This window comes from Sitophilus oryzae, unplaced genomic scaffold (assembly GCF_002938485.1).
Source record: "Sitophilus oryzae breed Bouriz unplaced genomic scaffold, Soryzae_2.0 scaffold_637_pilon_pilon, whole genome shotgun sequence".
Taxonomy (NCBI): domain Eukaryota; kingdom Metazoa; phylum Arthropoda; class Insecta; order Coleoptera; family Curculionidae; genus Sitophilus; species Sitophilus oryzae.
Window position 1 is genome coordinate 3,224,563 of NW_022147237.1, and position 16,115 is coordinate 3,240,677.

Below are 16,115 nucleotides of genomic sequence, written 5' to 3' on the forward strand. Positions count from 1 at the left end.
CATTAATAATTCTTCATTAAATAAAAGCACTATTCATATTTATTTAATTATTAAAATGTAGTTTATCTATTATCGAAATTTAAAAATAAACGCACTTCTCATTAATACATTTTTGTAGTTTTTCGTATAGTGCTTTTAATTTATATTGATGAGTTGTTTCACAGCGACTGAGTTAAAAGGTTGGTTGGTTTGGTTTGGTTTGATTTATTCCTATAGCGTATTCTCTATATACATTACAAGTATATACGAATTTCCATGTACTTGGGATGTAATATCTATTAAACTAATTATTTTAAAATAAGGATCTCAAATACATATTGGGAAATTGAAGGGGGAAAGTTGGGTTCTGAAATATGTATCTCGAATATTTATAACATTGTTGTAATCCCTAGTAAGTTTGTAAGACCAAAGAGGATTTGCAAGGTATAGTAAAATTAGTTCTCACATTTTAAACGAAATCTAATTATTATTTTTATTTGATGGCATATTTTTGTTTAGATAAAAAATAATTTTTGATTAAGCCGGAAATACATTGACCCTGTGAACTATAGTTTTCCAATATAGACGTTTTATTTTTCTGGTCCACAGCATACGTATTTTGAACAGTTATTTTTAAACTAATTCATAATCTAATTTAATCGATTATTTTAAGTTGAATTACTAAAGGGAAAATAATTAATATAATAACAGCATAAATGTACAGGGTGTCCCATTTTCGTGGTGGTGTCCCATTTCCGGGGCGACCCATAAAAAAATGCGGTTTTCACTTCACTTTCCTAGCCTCCTGGTTTATAGCCCCCCAATATCTTAGTTATCTTATAACTTATTATCGAAAAGGTGAAAAAATAGGTCGAATCCCGTAGAGGAGAATTTTTTGAAGATATGAATCTGTCACAAATGTATAAACATTACTTAAAAATAAACCTAGTTTAAAAAGGGATTATCATTTTCTTTAATTTAATTTAACCAGATAACTTTGCTTTCCATCGTGTTCTTAATAAACTCCACTGAAAATAAACATGTGTAGTTTTTAGAAAACACCCTGTTAATCAGAGTTATTGATATATTTAATGCACTTGTTCAATAGTTCTACAAACAGAAACTAGTATGAATGTATGAAATAATGAGTAATCAAAAATTGACGTAGAATAAATTATTCGATTAGTTCGATTACTTCTTTTAAATCGGCCGCCTTTGTTAAAAAGTTAAATAAAGCATTAAAATGCATTATTTAATAAAAATAAAAGAAAATATACAGGGTACACTATTTAAAAAAACATAAGTTTGGGTCACATTTCACGAATGACAGCTAGCAAAAATCTAGTTACGACACTGAATCCTACGTGACAAACTCTATGGGACACTAAGTTATAAGATAACCGAGGTAGAAAGGTGTCCAAAAATGCAGCGTTTTCAATTTCGCCCTGAATTTCAGGAACTAAGGTGGCTAGGATAAATCTGTGTGTGGCATCTTTAGTTTCATAAATAAATTAGCACAGTGATGTGAAAACCGCATCCTTGTAGCTATATTCATAAAGGAGAAACCCTACAAAAATGGTACACTATGTGCAACCATAAATATATTAATTAAATTGTTTTATTTCAATGTTACTTTATTTTCTCGTTGTTTATATTAAAACTGATATTGCAGGCGACGGCAACATCTGGCAAATAACGACGCCGACAAATCCCCAGCAAATGCTGGAAACAAAGCAACAGATCGCCCAGGAGTGTAACGACTTAATGAACGGCGAGGCAATGACTTGTCAGGAACTGTTGGCCCTAGGGGCCATAAACGCCGCCTTGCCCACCGGCCAAATCGTGCTCGATTCCTTCTTCGATTCGCTGTCAAAGGGAATGAACAACCGACAGAAGAACAACGAAGAGTATAGTGTTGCACACGTTGTTGGCGAAGAGGTAGGTGGATAAAAGTGATTCATTGAGTTTCAAGTACTTGTATGCTCTTGGTTGATACTTTCATAATATTATAAGTAAAAAAATATTACAAAAAAATTTGTGATATAAATATATGTAAAATTTTTGCGCTCAAACCAATTTGAATATTGGTACTTTTAGATAACAAAAACTCCTTTTGAATTTCTTTTTTCTGTAACACTGAAAAAAGACATAATTTTCTCTTCAAATAAGTCTTATCTTAATAATTAATATTATTAAAAAATGGAAAGAAGTATTTTGTTGGACTCATTACTCCACAAAGGTTCCTTCTTTTAGTATTAATCTTAGCACCCTTTATATTTATTCTACGTATAACATTGAAGTATGTATAAAACATAATTTTTCTCCTGATTCTTTTGTACAAAATTGAGACTGAAAAATCTGAACAAACAGAAATTTTTCCTTTATACAGGGTGGTCCGAACTGTATTCCTGAAACTTCCGCAGCATATTCTGCAGATAAAAATAAGTAAAGAAGTTTGTATAAATGTATGTTCTAAAAGCTTAATTTCGAAGATACAGAGTGTAGAATTTTCATTTTTATTTCAATTTTTTCCAAATAATTTCTGAAGGAACGTCAATATTTGGATGAAAATTGGTGTTTATTCTTTAAAAAACATATTAAGTACTTGAGTTGTAACTGATTTTTATATTTTTAAATATTTTTACGTACATTCAATTGTGCTGGTATTCCTAGAAGATAACATCTATTTAACTAACTTTATTATTACTTTATTTTAATAGCATAATCTTATGTTTCACTTTATCTCTTTAGACCAAATCATAATTTTTAATTCGTAATTAACTAATATTGTATCAGTAAATTATTACAAATCCATTTATTTTTTTTTGCTTTATAAAAAAATACAAAAAAATCGTCCATAATATTTATGTATATGATACATATATTTTTATAATGTTGTATGATTAGTAGCTCCAATTCGTTTATGATATAGCAAGTATATTGCGTAAATTTGAATGCATAATATCAAAAAAATGTTGCATTAACAAACCATATAAACTTTTTTCCAGGACTTCAGCTGTTGTATCGATCTATGGCACTGCGAGTCGGAGTACAAAAACGAAACGCGTTCCAAATTTTACATCTGCTCGTGTATGATTATCAAGGGCATACTGGCAGGAATAAAAACGGTCAGGAGATACATCAAGAGACTTGTAGAGCACCAGATATTTCAGCATGGGATTCTTCTAGCGATCCTAATCAACACTCTCTCGATGGGTATCGAACATCACGAGCAATCCGAGTGGCTCACCCATTGCGTCGAAGTGACGAACGTGATATTTTCCGCGGTGTTCGCCGTAGAAATGATACTAAAAATTTTAGCAGATGGTCCATTTGAATATATTGCTAATGGATTTAATGTATTTGATGGTGTAATTGTGATCTTAAGGTATTTATTACATTTTTTTAACTTTTTCACTTTTATTGTAGATTTAATAATTATATTTACTTTAGTTCATCTTTAGCAGTATTTTTTTTTATTTTTTTATCTCATGTTTTTATCTTATGTCTCATGACTAGCATATAAGATAGAGAATAATGTTGTGAATATAAAATTTAAACATGAATTCATGTTGGATATTTCATGGAAATTTTGTAATATACTTTTGTTTCTCTATTTTCCTCTGTAATTAATGTGCAGTGATATGAAAAAAATCAGGAAAGTTCCAAAACCAAATAACTTTAAAATTAAATAACTGCAATGTACCGATCGGTAAATATCTGTTAAATAAAATAAATCAGAAGCAAGCTGAAAATATAAAGTTAAAACAAAAGCTCATTTTGTAATTTATATATTTAATAAAAAGGCTTTTACATATTTTATGATGAATTAAAAATTATGTACACTCCTAATGTATTTTGAAAAACAATATGGGTATAATAGCCTTTTTGTAGAGTTTTTCAAGTATTCTAAGATTTCTTTATATGAGGCGTCAAGTTGCAAAACCCACCTTATCCATGTTTTAAAAGAATTACCTAATGACAAATAAAAAAAAAAAAAAGTAAAAGTAAAGTGGGAACCTAAAATCTAGATAAACATCGTCCCAAACTGTAGGGAAAGTCGCCTATTCCTATATAAAATTCATTACAAATTAAGTTCCTGCAGCAAAATCCGTCTTATCCACATATATATTTGCTTTTTATTATCATCATTTGCTGTCCTCCATTCGCGAATTTCAAGTTCCAGAGCTTTACACCCTGGCTACTCGAGAACGGTTCTGAAAGGAGCTGTGCGCGATAGCCTAGTCCATATGGCGCGGAACAGTTCTGGAACTTTGAGAACGTGAGAATATCGCGTTCTTGAACAGTTCAGAGCTGCACAACTGCGTGAATGGAGGACAGTAAATGTTGCAAATCCCGCATTTTTTCATAGGCTTTATACACAAGTATAATATTACTACCGACGTCTTATCCAATTCAAATCCTTACCCAATTTAAAAAAAATAGCATATCAATTAAATCAAGTTAGGATGCAAATATATTGCTGCAAAACCCGTAATATGCATCATACTGCAACAAAACCCGCCTTAAGGTGCTCGCGCACTTAGCCGAAGCGTAGCGAACAGAAGCGCCGCGAGACGAAGAGTCATTTAGCTGATATCCGCGCACTGGGGCGAAGCGTGGCGTCTCGAACGACGCGACGCGAATTTTATTTATTTCATGATTTGAACGCAGTACGTTGTCTAGTGTAGATGAGCAGTTCGTCAGAAGAGGACCTTTTTGTACTAAGTTTAATTGCCACCATGGAAGAAGATAAAAACAAGAAAAAATGCTGGGTTCATAATATAAATCAAAAGAGAGACACCTACGGTAAATTTCATCATTTGTTTAATGATCTTAGACAAGATAAAAAGAAGTTTGCCCCAACTTTAGCACCTCTTCCTACCAAATAACGCAAAAACTGGGATATGAGACAAGAATCATCAAATATTTGAATCTTCTCGCTGTCTATCACCGCGCATTGATGCGAAGCGTCAAGAGAAACTACTCCTAGTTGGTCCGAAGAGAATTCGCGCGTCGACCGACACGCCTCTTCGCTTCGCGCCGCCGTCATGCGCGGGCTGCCATTACCTTAAATGTAAATTTATCGGGCGAAAAATCTACGATTTTCTTCGCGCCGCTTCCGTTCGCGATGCTTCGGGTGCGCGAGCACCTTTATTCCAATTATTTTTGTGTTTTTTCTCTTTAAAAATTAAATATTAATTTTTATTTCTAGAAAAAGACGATACAACACAATGATTCCACTCAATAGACACGTTTTATTTTGTAAAATATCGCTTCAAACATTTGCTAAAACAGTTTTAAATAATACTTCTGAACAACGTTTTTCGGATAAGGCGGGTTTTGCAACGTGACGTCACCAAGTCTTTATGGACTATTTAAAATTATTTGGGAAAAAATATAGCAAAGATAGTATAAATAGAGAATCAAAGTTAAAAAATGTATAAAAAATGTTACTATAATTATTGAATAACAGAAATATCTCAAAAATATATGAAACTGTATCCCATATATTTCTTTCCTGTTTTATATATGGATCTGAATCCATACACAGGATGAGTCTTAAATAAGTGCAAATATTTTCAAGACAGGTAGATACAATAAACATATTTCTTCTCTTTATTGTTTTTCAAATAGGTCCAAAATAACCGAGTTATCTTACTTTGGAAATAAAAAAAATCTGCTTAAAGTTTGAGAACCGCTAGATCTTTTCTGGGTTTGCTTTATTTTCAGTTTTATCTACTACCTATGTTGCCATATTATCAAGATATTATGTATTTTAACTAAAAATTAAAAAAAAAGCCAATTTTTTTATATTCCAAATTAAATTTGTTTATACTCTGATAAAATATTTGCGCTTATTTAAGACTCACCTTGTATATTTTATTTGCAGAAACTTACTACTTAATTATGTTGCTTTCTTTTTACGAGATTGTATATTTTATTGTTACTTGTTTCAAGAACAACATAAAAATACTTTTCGCGCCATTATTTTATAATAACTATTTAATTGTTTACTTCTTTTCAGTGCCATAGAATTATTTAAGAATTTTACAAAGGACGATGAAGAAGTGCACACAGATTCAGGTCTGTCCGTTCTTAGAACTTTTAGGCTCTTGAGAATATTGAAATTAGTTAGATTTATGCCGAATCTCAGAAGGCAACTCTTTGTTATGCTAAGAACAATGGACAATGTAGCCATTTTCTTCTCTTTGCTCATTCTTTTCATTTTCATATTTAGGTAAGTGTGCTTCAAGCTTTAACTTATACTTTAATTCATAAGCAAAATACCAAAACAAGAAACCGGACATTATTACAATTCTATTATATAATCAAAGTCAAATAAGTAAAAATAAGATCTTTAATTTTAATTATCAACTTGAAATAAAAGTTATATTACTGCGTAATTCAAGAGTTAATCCATTAAATGTCTGTTTTCGAGTAATAAAAAATATACATCCAAATTCAAAAAATATCAAAATTTTTAATGGGTAGGGGTGGCATTTGATTATTGTTTTAATTGTGTACATACGTTATTAGAAGATTTTGATTTAATTTTATTTAGTTTGATGTGTTAGACAACTCTATACTCTATTACATCACTCTTACTTCCTGATATACACTTTTCTTAATTTCAGTACTTAAAACTTCCTTGTACTACATCTGCACTTTCACACTCTTCTACCAAAAACAATATCTACACTTGTACATAGTCCTGTATACATTATTTTAAGCCACAGAACATGTATATATGTAAAGCTTAAATTGATGTAAAAATTTAAGGCGTCTAACATTCCAAATATCACTATATAGTTAAAAATATGTTTTTAGTATATCTAATTTCAAATCTTAAGTATCTGTGAAAAAAAACTAAAAAATGAAAGTTCATAGATATAACATATTCGCGACGGTCCGGTCATTGTTTTTACTGCATTTATATAGCTGCCGAGACACGACTAAAGATTATAAGGGTACTTAAGATTTATTATCATTGGTTTTACTATATTTATATAAATGCTGAGATACCACTAAAGATTATGAGGGTTAAAAGGTTTAAAATTTAGGGTTAAAAAGTTAAGATTTTTATAAACTGTAAGAAATTAATATAACTTGAAATAGTGTTGGGATGAATCAATTCAATTTATGTATCCTTATGCATAGATTTTTTTATTCAAGTTTATTTAACTTTTCTGATATTTCCAATTTTCATTTTAAACAAAATCGAGAACAAAATGTATATCATAGTTTAATATATTGTGAAGATTTCTTAAATACAATTATTTTAAAATTATACATAAATTAATGTGATTGCTGAAAATATTTTCTAAAATAATAATTTGGATTTTTTATTCTTAACTGAAAATATTTTTGTCTATTATCCCATTTTCGTTTTAACTGATGTTTTTTTTTTCGCTTAAAAGATAGAACTTTGCAATTTTCATAAACATGGGCCACATTTTTGTGGCCCAACAGTTGAGAGTAACCTTTCTTTTCTTACAGTTGACCTTTAGTGTTTAACAGCAAAATAAACAGCAAAATAAAACACTACTTCACCACAATACATAAAAACACTTTACTTTTACACTGGACGCGCGTTTTGTAAACCATGTTAGCCAGTTTTAGTTTTAATCATCCGCTGATAATGCTAACATGGTTACCGAAACGCGCGTCCAGTGTAAAAGTAAAGTGTTTTGGTATATTGTACTGAATCAGTGCATTTTGCTCCTTAGGTGCTGCAAACAAAATTGTCGTACATACTTTCCGCGCTACAGGGGGTGATATTGGAGATTTTACAATTTCAGATTTTCTGACTTTTTATTTTCTAGTTAGCAAAATTATGTAGGCTGTTTGATTTGGGCCTCCTTGATGAGATAAACGCAATTTGATTAATTTGCCTTAACACAAGTCTAATACCAAACCTTTAAAAAAATAATATCATTAACTGGCCATGAAATAACTGGTTACTGAACATTAAATAACTGATTACTGGTAAAGATTAAATTTTCATACGGTTAATATTTTGTTGTAGACCATAAAAAACAATACTACTTTTTATCTTTTAATTTGAGGAATAATTTAGTTGTAGAATTGCATTCTACACAATTATTTTTTAGTTCAGGTTTGGACAAATCGCAAAGATATATCTTAATTAATAAGCGAAAAAGAAACATAACTCCAACAAAAAAGGGACCCTGTACATAAACAGAGATTTCAAACACGTTAATCTGGATACTATCTCGAATAATCCCATCACTTAAACATCAATTTAACCCTACGCTCGGCTCGAGCAAAAAACTAAATGATTTTTGGGATGTTTTTAGTATTCTCGGTATGAATATTTTTGGGTGCAAGTTTTGTAAAGACGAACCTAAATATAATTCAACTACCGAACTGTGCAAATCGAATTCCGACGAGGACAAAGATCGAAAAAACTTTGATTCCCTCCTCTGGTCGCTCGTGACCGTATTTCAGGTATTTAACTATTATTCATCCAACTAAAAATGAAAGAAAACTGTATTTAGTACTTTTTTAACAATCCAATAATAGGTGCACCTTAGATAATCCACAATCAATCGCTAAATACAGTTTTTATTTTGATTTTTTCCGTCACTAACATTTTTCGTTCAACTAATTTTAAGTGAAAAGGTCTAGAATTTAAATATACCGCGCGAATAACGACGACAAGGTAGGTGGTATAATTAGTTTTAAAGTTGGTGTTGCACGTGTGTTTTGTTTATGCATTACAGCTTATGTTGTAGCTAGGTGTTTACTATTTACGATTATTTAAAAGCTTTTAGTATTAATCGATTAGCGTCACGATCTATTTCATCACTTTAATTTGTAATACAAAATTTATTTTAATGGACCTGTTAACCCTTTTAAATACACTCACCGGCACGAAAAACGGGCTTAAAATTTTGATGTGTTTTAAAGTTTTATATATTGTGTCCTAGTGGATCAATTTTTATGATTTTTTAAGAAATTTGTACATAAATTATTTGACTTTTTAGTACCTCTTTCTAAATTAAAGATAAAAGTTGCCATTTATAAATTATACGAGGGAAAAAATGTTGATATTTTGGTGAAAGTTTGAAATACCCTGTGGAGTACGTTAAAAAAGCAAAAAGTTTAAAAAATAATTTATCATCAACAATGTATCAACGACAGATGGCTTCATAACCATCGCTGACGCCGTTTTTTCTTCGATCATATTGCATAACCTAATTATTAGGCTTTCTCTCAGACACAATTATTTTTATTGTAATTTGTATACTAAACATTCAATTACAATAATGGGTTATACATTTTCATATGTAATTTCACAGTTATTGATTCTAATGTTCTCAATTGAAGTATTCTTTTAGGTTACTCGATTTTTGTATATAAAAATTATTCATGAGCATGAAATCTCATAGAAACACACTGCTTTTATTCCTAAATTCTTCACATTCTATAGCGTATGTAGTATTTTGTGATGCTTATTTGTGATTTGTATCAACATGTCACCCCTGCAGATGTGTATGGTTAACAGCATAATCTCGAATTTTTTAACACTCTAATTTTTTAGATATTTTTATACGAATAGACGATAAAATATCATTGAGTTTAGGTAGTAGAGCCACGATTCTTCTATTACTTGAACCAAGTAATTACTAGTCTAAATGTAGTGACGTAAATGTAGATTATATCTAACAATTTAATTTTTAGTTTTACTAAAAGTGGAGTGCCTACACTACCATACTAATAAACATGTATAAACAATGAGTCTATTCGCCAGACACGTTATAGACTAATTAAATAATTATTGCACATTTGTTATTATTTAATAAAAATATATCGGGCAGTAGCGATAAAACTTAGCTATTCTTTTAATCAATAGTGTAATAATAAAGTAAGATCTTGTAATTTTCATCCTCTGTATTCAGTTTTTATTAGGGGGTTTAACATTAGTACAGAATGATTTCAGATGAATTGTAATACATACATGAAAGTCTACCAACAGTTCCTGCTTTTTAACAAATTTGTTTCAATGTTAAGTAGTTACATGAAATTTAATGTAAATTATTTCTTCTTTTTGTTGTAATAGGACATGGTCCTGTCAGTTCTGTCAACTGTCTTCTTGTGACGTTGATGTCCAGCTCTCTTACTAAGCAACCTACCAAGTGGACGTCTTGTTACTGATTTTTGTGTTTTGGCCAACTTGTCATCTGATCTTTACCCATCCTTTCTACATGGTTTCTTAAACAGCAGCGTCTTGCTCTTATCCATCTGACATCTACTAACTAAGCTCTTACCCATGACCCATCTACTAACAGGGCATTGTAAGCTAAATAGGCATATAAAGCTAATGGGATTGACTGACAAAGCTATATGTAGGTTCTGCCAATCTGAAGAAGAAACGACAGAACACATTTTTATGCCAATACGACAACCTGGCAAATGTGCGATTCTCGGTTATAGGCAATAATAGGCCTTTACCAGGGAGCTACATGGAGGGTTCAGTCTCCAAGTTGCTAAACTTTGTGAAAAGGATAGGACTGGAGAATGTAACCTAAAAATCAGAAGAGGACTACAATAGATCTGAGAAGGTCGCAGTGGATCAGGCCATGAGCCACCTCTAGAAATCAAATCTAATATACCCATCTGACAACGTTCTGTATTCCCAATTCTCTTAGTAGTCTGCATTGCGTACTCTCTCGTGCTATGTGGTCCCTTTGATTGCTCGTAATATTTTCATCTCTGTTTTTCTCACTTTTCTTTTTGTCTCTGACGTTTCTGCTCTTGCTTCAGCAGTGTAAGTCATTATGGGTCTTATACACGTCTAATAAATTCGCGTCTTACTCTCTCTCTCTGCTCATATATTTATTTCTCCATATTATGACACGTAAATGCTGCGATATTCTTGAGGCTTTTTTAATCTGATTGTCCACTTTAGTAGTTATACTTTTGCTGTGCTCGATGTTTCTACTCCTAAATAATTGAAAATGAGAAACTCTGACATACGTGTCAACATGTGTGTAACTATATGGGATTTTATTTGAAAAAGTGGTCACATAAATGGGAAGAAATAAGGGGAGGAATAATTCACCAAATGACCACAGTGGCGGTAATGACGCATAAATCTAAAAAATGAAAAGTAACCTTAGATAAGAGAATAAAAGAATTTTTTGAAACCGCGCCTCCACATCAAATATTTATCTCTTTTGAATCATTTCCTGTTCTAAAAATTTTCGGCGCATATTTTAAATTTTAAGTTTTTGCTACAGCAGCGCCATCTTAAGTCTTCCCTTTTTTATTACCATTTTTAATGCACGAATATATTTCTCCTTACCTCTACACTCTATACTTGTAACAATCAAGTGGCGTTTATTAGATTGCATAAAGACTCTAGCCAATTAAGCTTTACAAGAGTAATTGTAGGATGACATGGACTAGACCATCAACGCACATAATCCATCAATAGGAATAACTAGGAAAGAAAGCAGAGCTGATCGTCCTCTTTGAATGGTGACAACGAAATTAACTGTCATTTTAGAAATTAAAATCTGATTGACGATAGTTAGTTCTTGTCAATATTGTATATGTTTAAGATAATTAAGAACATGTATTATAGCTGTAGATTGTTTTTACAGATGTTAGTTTTCCATCTACGATATCAATCGTACCAATGTTTATGACAATAATGGTTATCGTCTCGGTGCACTCAGTGATGTGGTATTTCTCCTTTTCCTCACAGAATCTGCATTCGCCGTTGTTTCTTAGCTTCAATCTACTGAGGTGTTCATTGAGGAGAGGTGTCCTGTTAAAAACTCCGTCACAATCCAAATATTGTTCTTACTTAAATGAAGGAAAATCTTTGATATTTCTCGGTCGTAAGTTCTAAATATACATAGACCAGGTACACTTGAATAGTACAAGTAGACTGGCTGCCAACTTACTTGAATATTCCAAAACCATCCAACTTTACTTGGATAAAACAGTTGATAGATAGAAACAGCGTATTTGGTCCTAGTATACTTGGACCGTGTCAACCCAATTCTAATCTTAAACTTATTCTACTTCCTATTGTTTTTATCACAAATAATTTAGCTTGTTCTGTATAAATATATAGTATCTATACTAATAGATATAAAGTTTCAATACCAACAATTACAATTTGTAATTTAACCAAACCAAATCATATAGACTTGTTTTTAAATAGTTCTTATCGCTACTGCCTTAGACTAAACCCAAACGACTTAAAATAGACCGCTCTAACCAAACCCCGTGCATTTTCCTAGCATCCTGGGTATGTACCTCTTTGGCGGTAAGTTTTGCAATTATGTAGACGAGAAAGGCGTGACCAGGGATTGCGGCTGCGAGATGCTCGAAAAGAAAGACGAGAGATGTCAGTGCGATCGCAAACACTTTAACAACATCCTCTGGGCAACTGTAACCGTTTTTCAAGTGAGACCAATTTTTTACTGTTCCTAGTCCATTGAACATTATTTTTCGATTTTGTCTATTAATTTTACAATAATGTAAAAAAATCACTTTGAACATACATTTTTTAAACTGCTCATTTTTTTAATATTCATAAACATATTATGTTCAATGTGGTTATTTTACAGTGTTTTTATAACATTTTAACAAGTATTAATTTCAACAAAATAATAAGTGTATTATCATGAAAATAAACGCTGATGGTGCTTTTAAACAAAGATTAGCAAAATCAAAAAATATAAAAATAGGAAATATATCGATATTTTAAAATTTAATATTGTAATATTAAATTGAAGCATAATATTACTACTAGTGCTTAATTCTATCTACGTTTAAATTCAGTTTTATGTCTAACTAAGATTTATGAGGATTATTTGAATCTAGGCAATTTTATATTATTTTTAATATTATCGCAAAATACGAAAAATTCTAATTAACATTAATCACCAATTATTTTTTTTTTTGTATTTTCACTAAAAATGGTTTGAAATTATCCATATTGTATACTACAGGGTGAGTCCTGAATAAGTGTAAATATTTACAGGGCTGGTAGATCTCGGTAAAAGAAACATATTTACTCTTTACCTTTTTTAAATAAGTCCAAGTTTGAAAATCAAAAAAAAAAAAGATTTATTTAAAAAAAAGAGAGCCACCGGATTTTTTCTATATTTACATCCCTTTTAGTAAGCATGGTAATATCAGAGATTAGAAAATTATACCGTCGAAAAATTTGAATTGAACAGGCAATGCTAGAAAGTTTTCTATAATTATACAGGAAAATATAAAAGAAAATGTACGATTTTGAACATCTTTTTTGCGAAAAAAATCTCATAGTCGTGTTTCTAGGGTCGAAATATACCATCCCTAAAAATATTTGCACTTATTCAAGTCTCACCCTGTATAATACACTAGATACCATTACACTCCATTTTCGTGGCTCAATTAATGTACGTAGGTAAACGATGACAATTTTATTTAATGTTTATAATATAAACTTTTATAAAATATACTCTGTGGTACAACTATCAATTCAAAGATGATAAGGATCGAATGAGTCGAAAAAGGAGTCGAAATATATAAGACGTCATGTAACTTTTGACAACCTTAAGTCTAAATTAGATAAAATAATAGATATACATTATGTAAATCGCATTCAAGAGTAAAAAGTTTACAGATTTGTCAGTATGTACTATTACTAAAATTACAGTAACTAAAATTAAAAAAATATTGCAATAAAGATCCAAGAAAAGAAAATAAAAACTAAAAAAACAAGAAACAGCACACCAAATATCTGATGCAGCCGATATATTAAAAACAAATAACTGTTAAGCATAATAAATAATTTTGCTAATCTTTGTATACATACCAACCAACATAATGTATATAAATCATACCCAAATATTTTAGATATTAACACAGGAAGACTGGAACATGGTGCTCTCAAACGGAATGGCGAGAACGACGCATTGGGCGGCTCTCTACTTCGTCGCTCTCATGACATTTGGCAACTACGTTCTCTTTAATCTGCTGGTAGCTATTTTGGTTGAAGGTTTCAGTTCGGAAAGAAACGAAAGGAGGGAACGGGAACAGAGGGAATTGGCAAGAAGAAAAATGTCCTGTATACTAGAAGCAAGCTTGAGAGAGAGTAATGAGACTAGTAGCAGATCGGAGAGTTCTTCTTCTGATAGTTACTCACAGGTATAAATCATGAAATAATATGTACAGTCTGACAAACGAATATGAAACAACGGGACAACAGTAAGGCGAGGCGGACGCAGCTTTCTAAAAATATGGCCAATTTTATTCATTATACAGAGTGGTCCGAACTGTATTCCGCACACTGGCAGCATATTCTGCAGATAAAAATAAGTAAAAAAATTCGTAGAAATGTATGTTCTAAAATGCTTTGTTTCTGAGATACAGGGTGTAGAAGTTTCATTTTTATTTCGATTTTTTCCAAATAATTTCTGAAATAACGTCAATATTTGGATGATAATTGATGTCTGGGAGTTTTTGTGGCATGAGACATTTGATTTTGATGTCAATATGACTACTATTTGTAGGGGGCGCCACCTACATGTGTTTAAACTGTTTTGATGAGTATTAACTTTTCGTCCATACCTGTATAAAACTACTAGGTAAAAAAATATATATTTGCAACGTTTTTTGCGTAAAAAAGGCCTCTTATTAAAAATCGCTACGAGTATTGGTTCTCGAAATCTTTGGAATCGAAATTATCAATACCTGTCGTCATTGGCATAAATTAAACATGTTGACTAAATAGTTATTAGACTGAAATCATAAATTTGAAATGTTTTTGTGCCAAAAGTTCAACAGAAACTGTTTTATCATCATTTTTTCGAAGAAAATTTTATGATTAATTTAAAAAAATAAAAATTTCTCAAATTTATTATTTCAGTCAAATAACTATCTACTCAGCGTGTTCATTTTTTGTCAATAATGACATGTATTGACTATTTCTATTATAAACAACTTGACTACTAACTACGTTCCTCGTAGCAATATTTTTGAGAGACAAAAGTCACGGAACTGTATATTTTTTACTCAGTAGTTTTATACAGGTACGGTCGAAAAGTTATTATTCTTCAAAACAGTTAAAACACATGTAGGTGGTGCCACCTACAAATAGGAGTCATATTGACATTAAAATCAAATTTCTCATGTCAAGAAACTTCCAGACACCAATAAAATTTTCATTTAAATATTGACGTTACTTAAGAAATTGCATGGAAAAAAATAGAAATAAAAATGAAACTTCTACACCCTGTATCTCCGACTAAGCATTTTAAGACTCACATTTATACAAACTTTTTTTACTTATTTTTATCTGCAGAATATGCTGCCGAAGTTTCCAGGATACAGTTCGAACCACCTTGTATATTTATGAAAATATATCAGGAATCTCTATAATATTTTCCAAATGTATCTGCATTTTGTTTAGTGATTTGCTCAATATAATAATATTTGTTAGAAAGCGTGTACAAATTATAATATGCACAAGACAAGTTAAAGGTACAAAATATAATACAAAAACAGCGCCATTGGATATTTGAATACATAATTGACATAAAAATGTGGTAGTACTGATCAATAGGAAAACGTTATGCGCATGGCTACCGTCTGGTAATAAAATTTGCAAGTATCTGCATCAATCAGATCATTTGAATCTGGGATGACACGATGAATTTTCACAGCGTTGCCACCTTGTGCGAAGCTGATATCTTTAGAGAATAACTTTTTATAATAGACAAATTAAAGGAAATAATTTAAATAAATATACATCTACCATCAAGAACTACGTTAAAATAATTAGTATACTATACAGGGTGCTACAAATTCGAGGTACGAGCATTGGTATCTCGGAAACCGTAATAGATACGAAGATGGTTAAATTGGGGCAAAGTTGCGCCTTGGAATGTTCACCAAGATGCTATCAAAAAAGTTTTTAAAATTTCAAGGATTGCTGAGTTTTTCAGAAAAAACTAATTTTTTTGAAAATCAATTTTATTTTTTCCTGTCGTTACTGTTTAGAAAATCAAAAAACTAATTGCATATTCTCATAGCCACTTTATTAGGGCTATCTGACAGTATTTTTAGATTTTCAAATTAGCTGATAATTTGTGAGATACAGA

The 16,115-nt window shown here is 31.0% G+C and overlaps 1 protein-coding gene across 2 annotated transcripts in view; it reads left to right on the plus strand.

Moving 5' to 3' along the window:
• The window catches only part of LOC115887806 (voltage-dependent T-type calcium channel subunit alpha-1G-like), a 97,553-nt gene that overhangs the window by 55,112 nt on the left and 26,326 nt on the right, over positions 1–16,115 (plus strand). The window contains exons 9-13 of one of the 2 annotated variants that reach the window (XM_030907315.1): positions 1,652–1,917; positions 2,988–3,367; positions 6,008–6,220; positions 8,301–8,451; positions 13,870–14,160. In XM_030907315.1, the coding sequence (XP_030763175.1) occupies positions 1,652–1,917; positions 2,988–3,367; positions 6,008–6,220; positions 8,301–8,451; positions 13,870–14,160 (1,301 nt within the window). Of the gene's footprint in view, positions 1–1,651; positions 1,918–2,987; positions 3,368–6,007; positions 6,221–8,300; positions 8,452–12,260; positions 12,427–13,869; positions 14,161–16,115 lie in introns of both variants that reach the window. The other variant, XM_030907314.1, reaches the window with a different exon arrangement.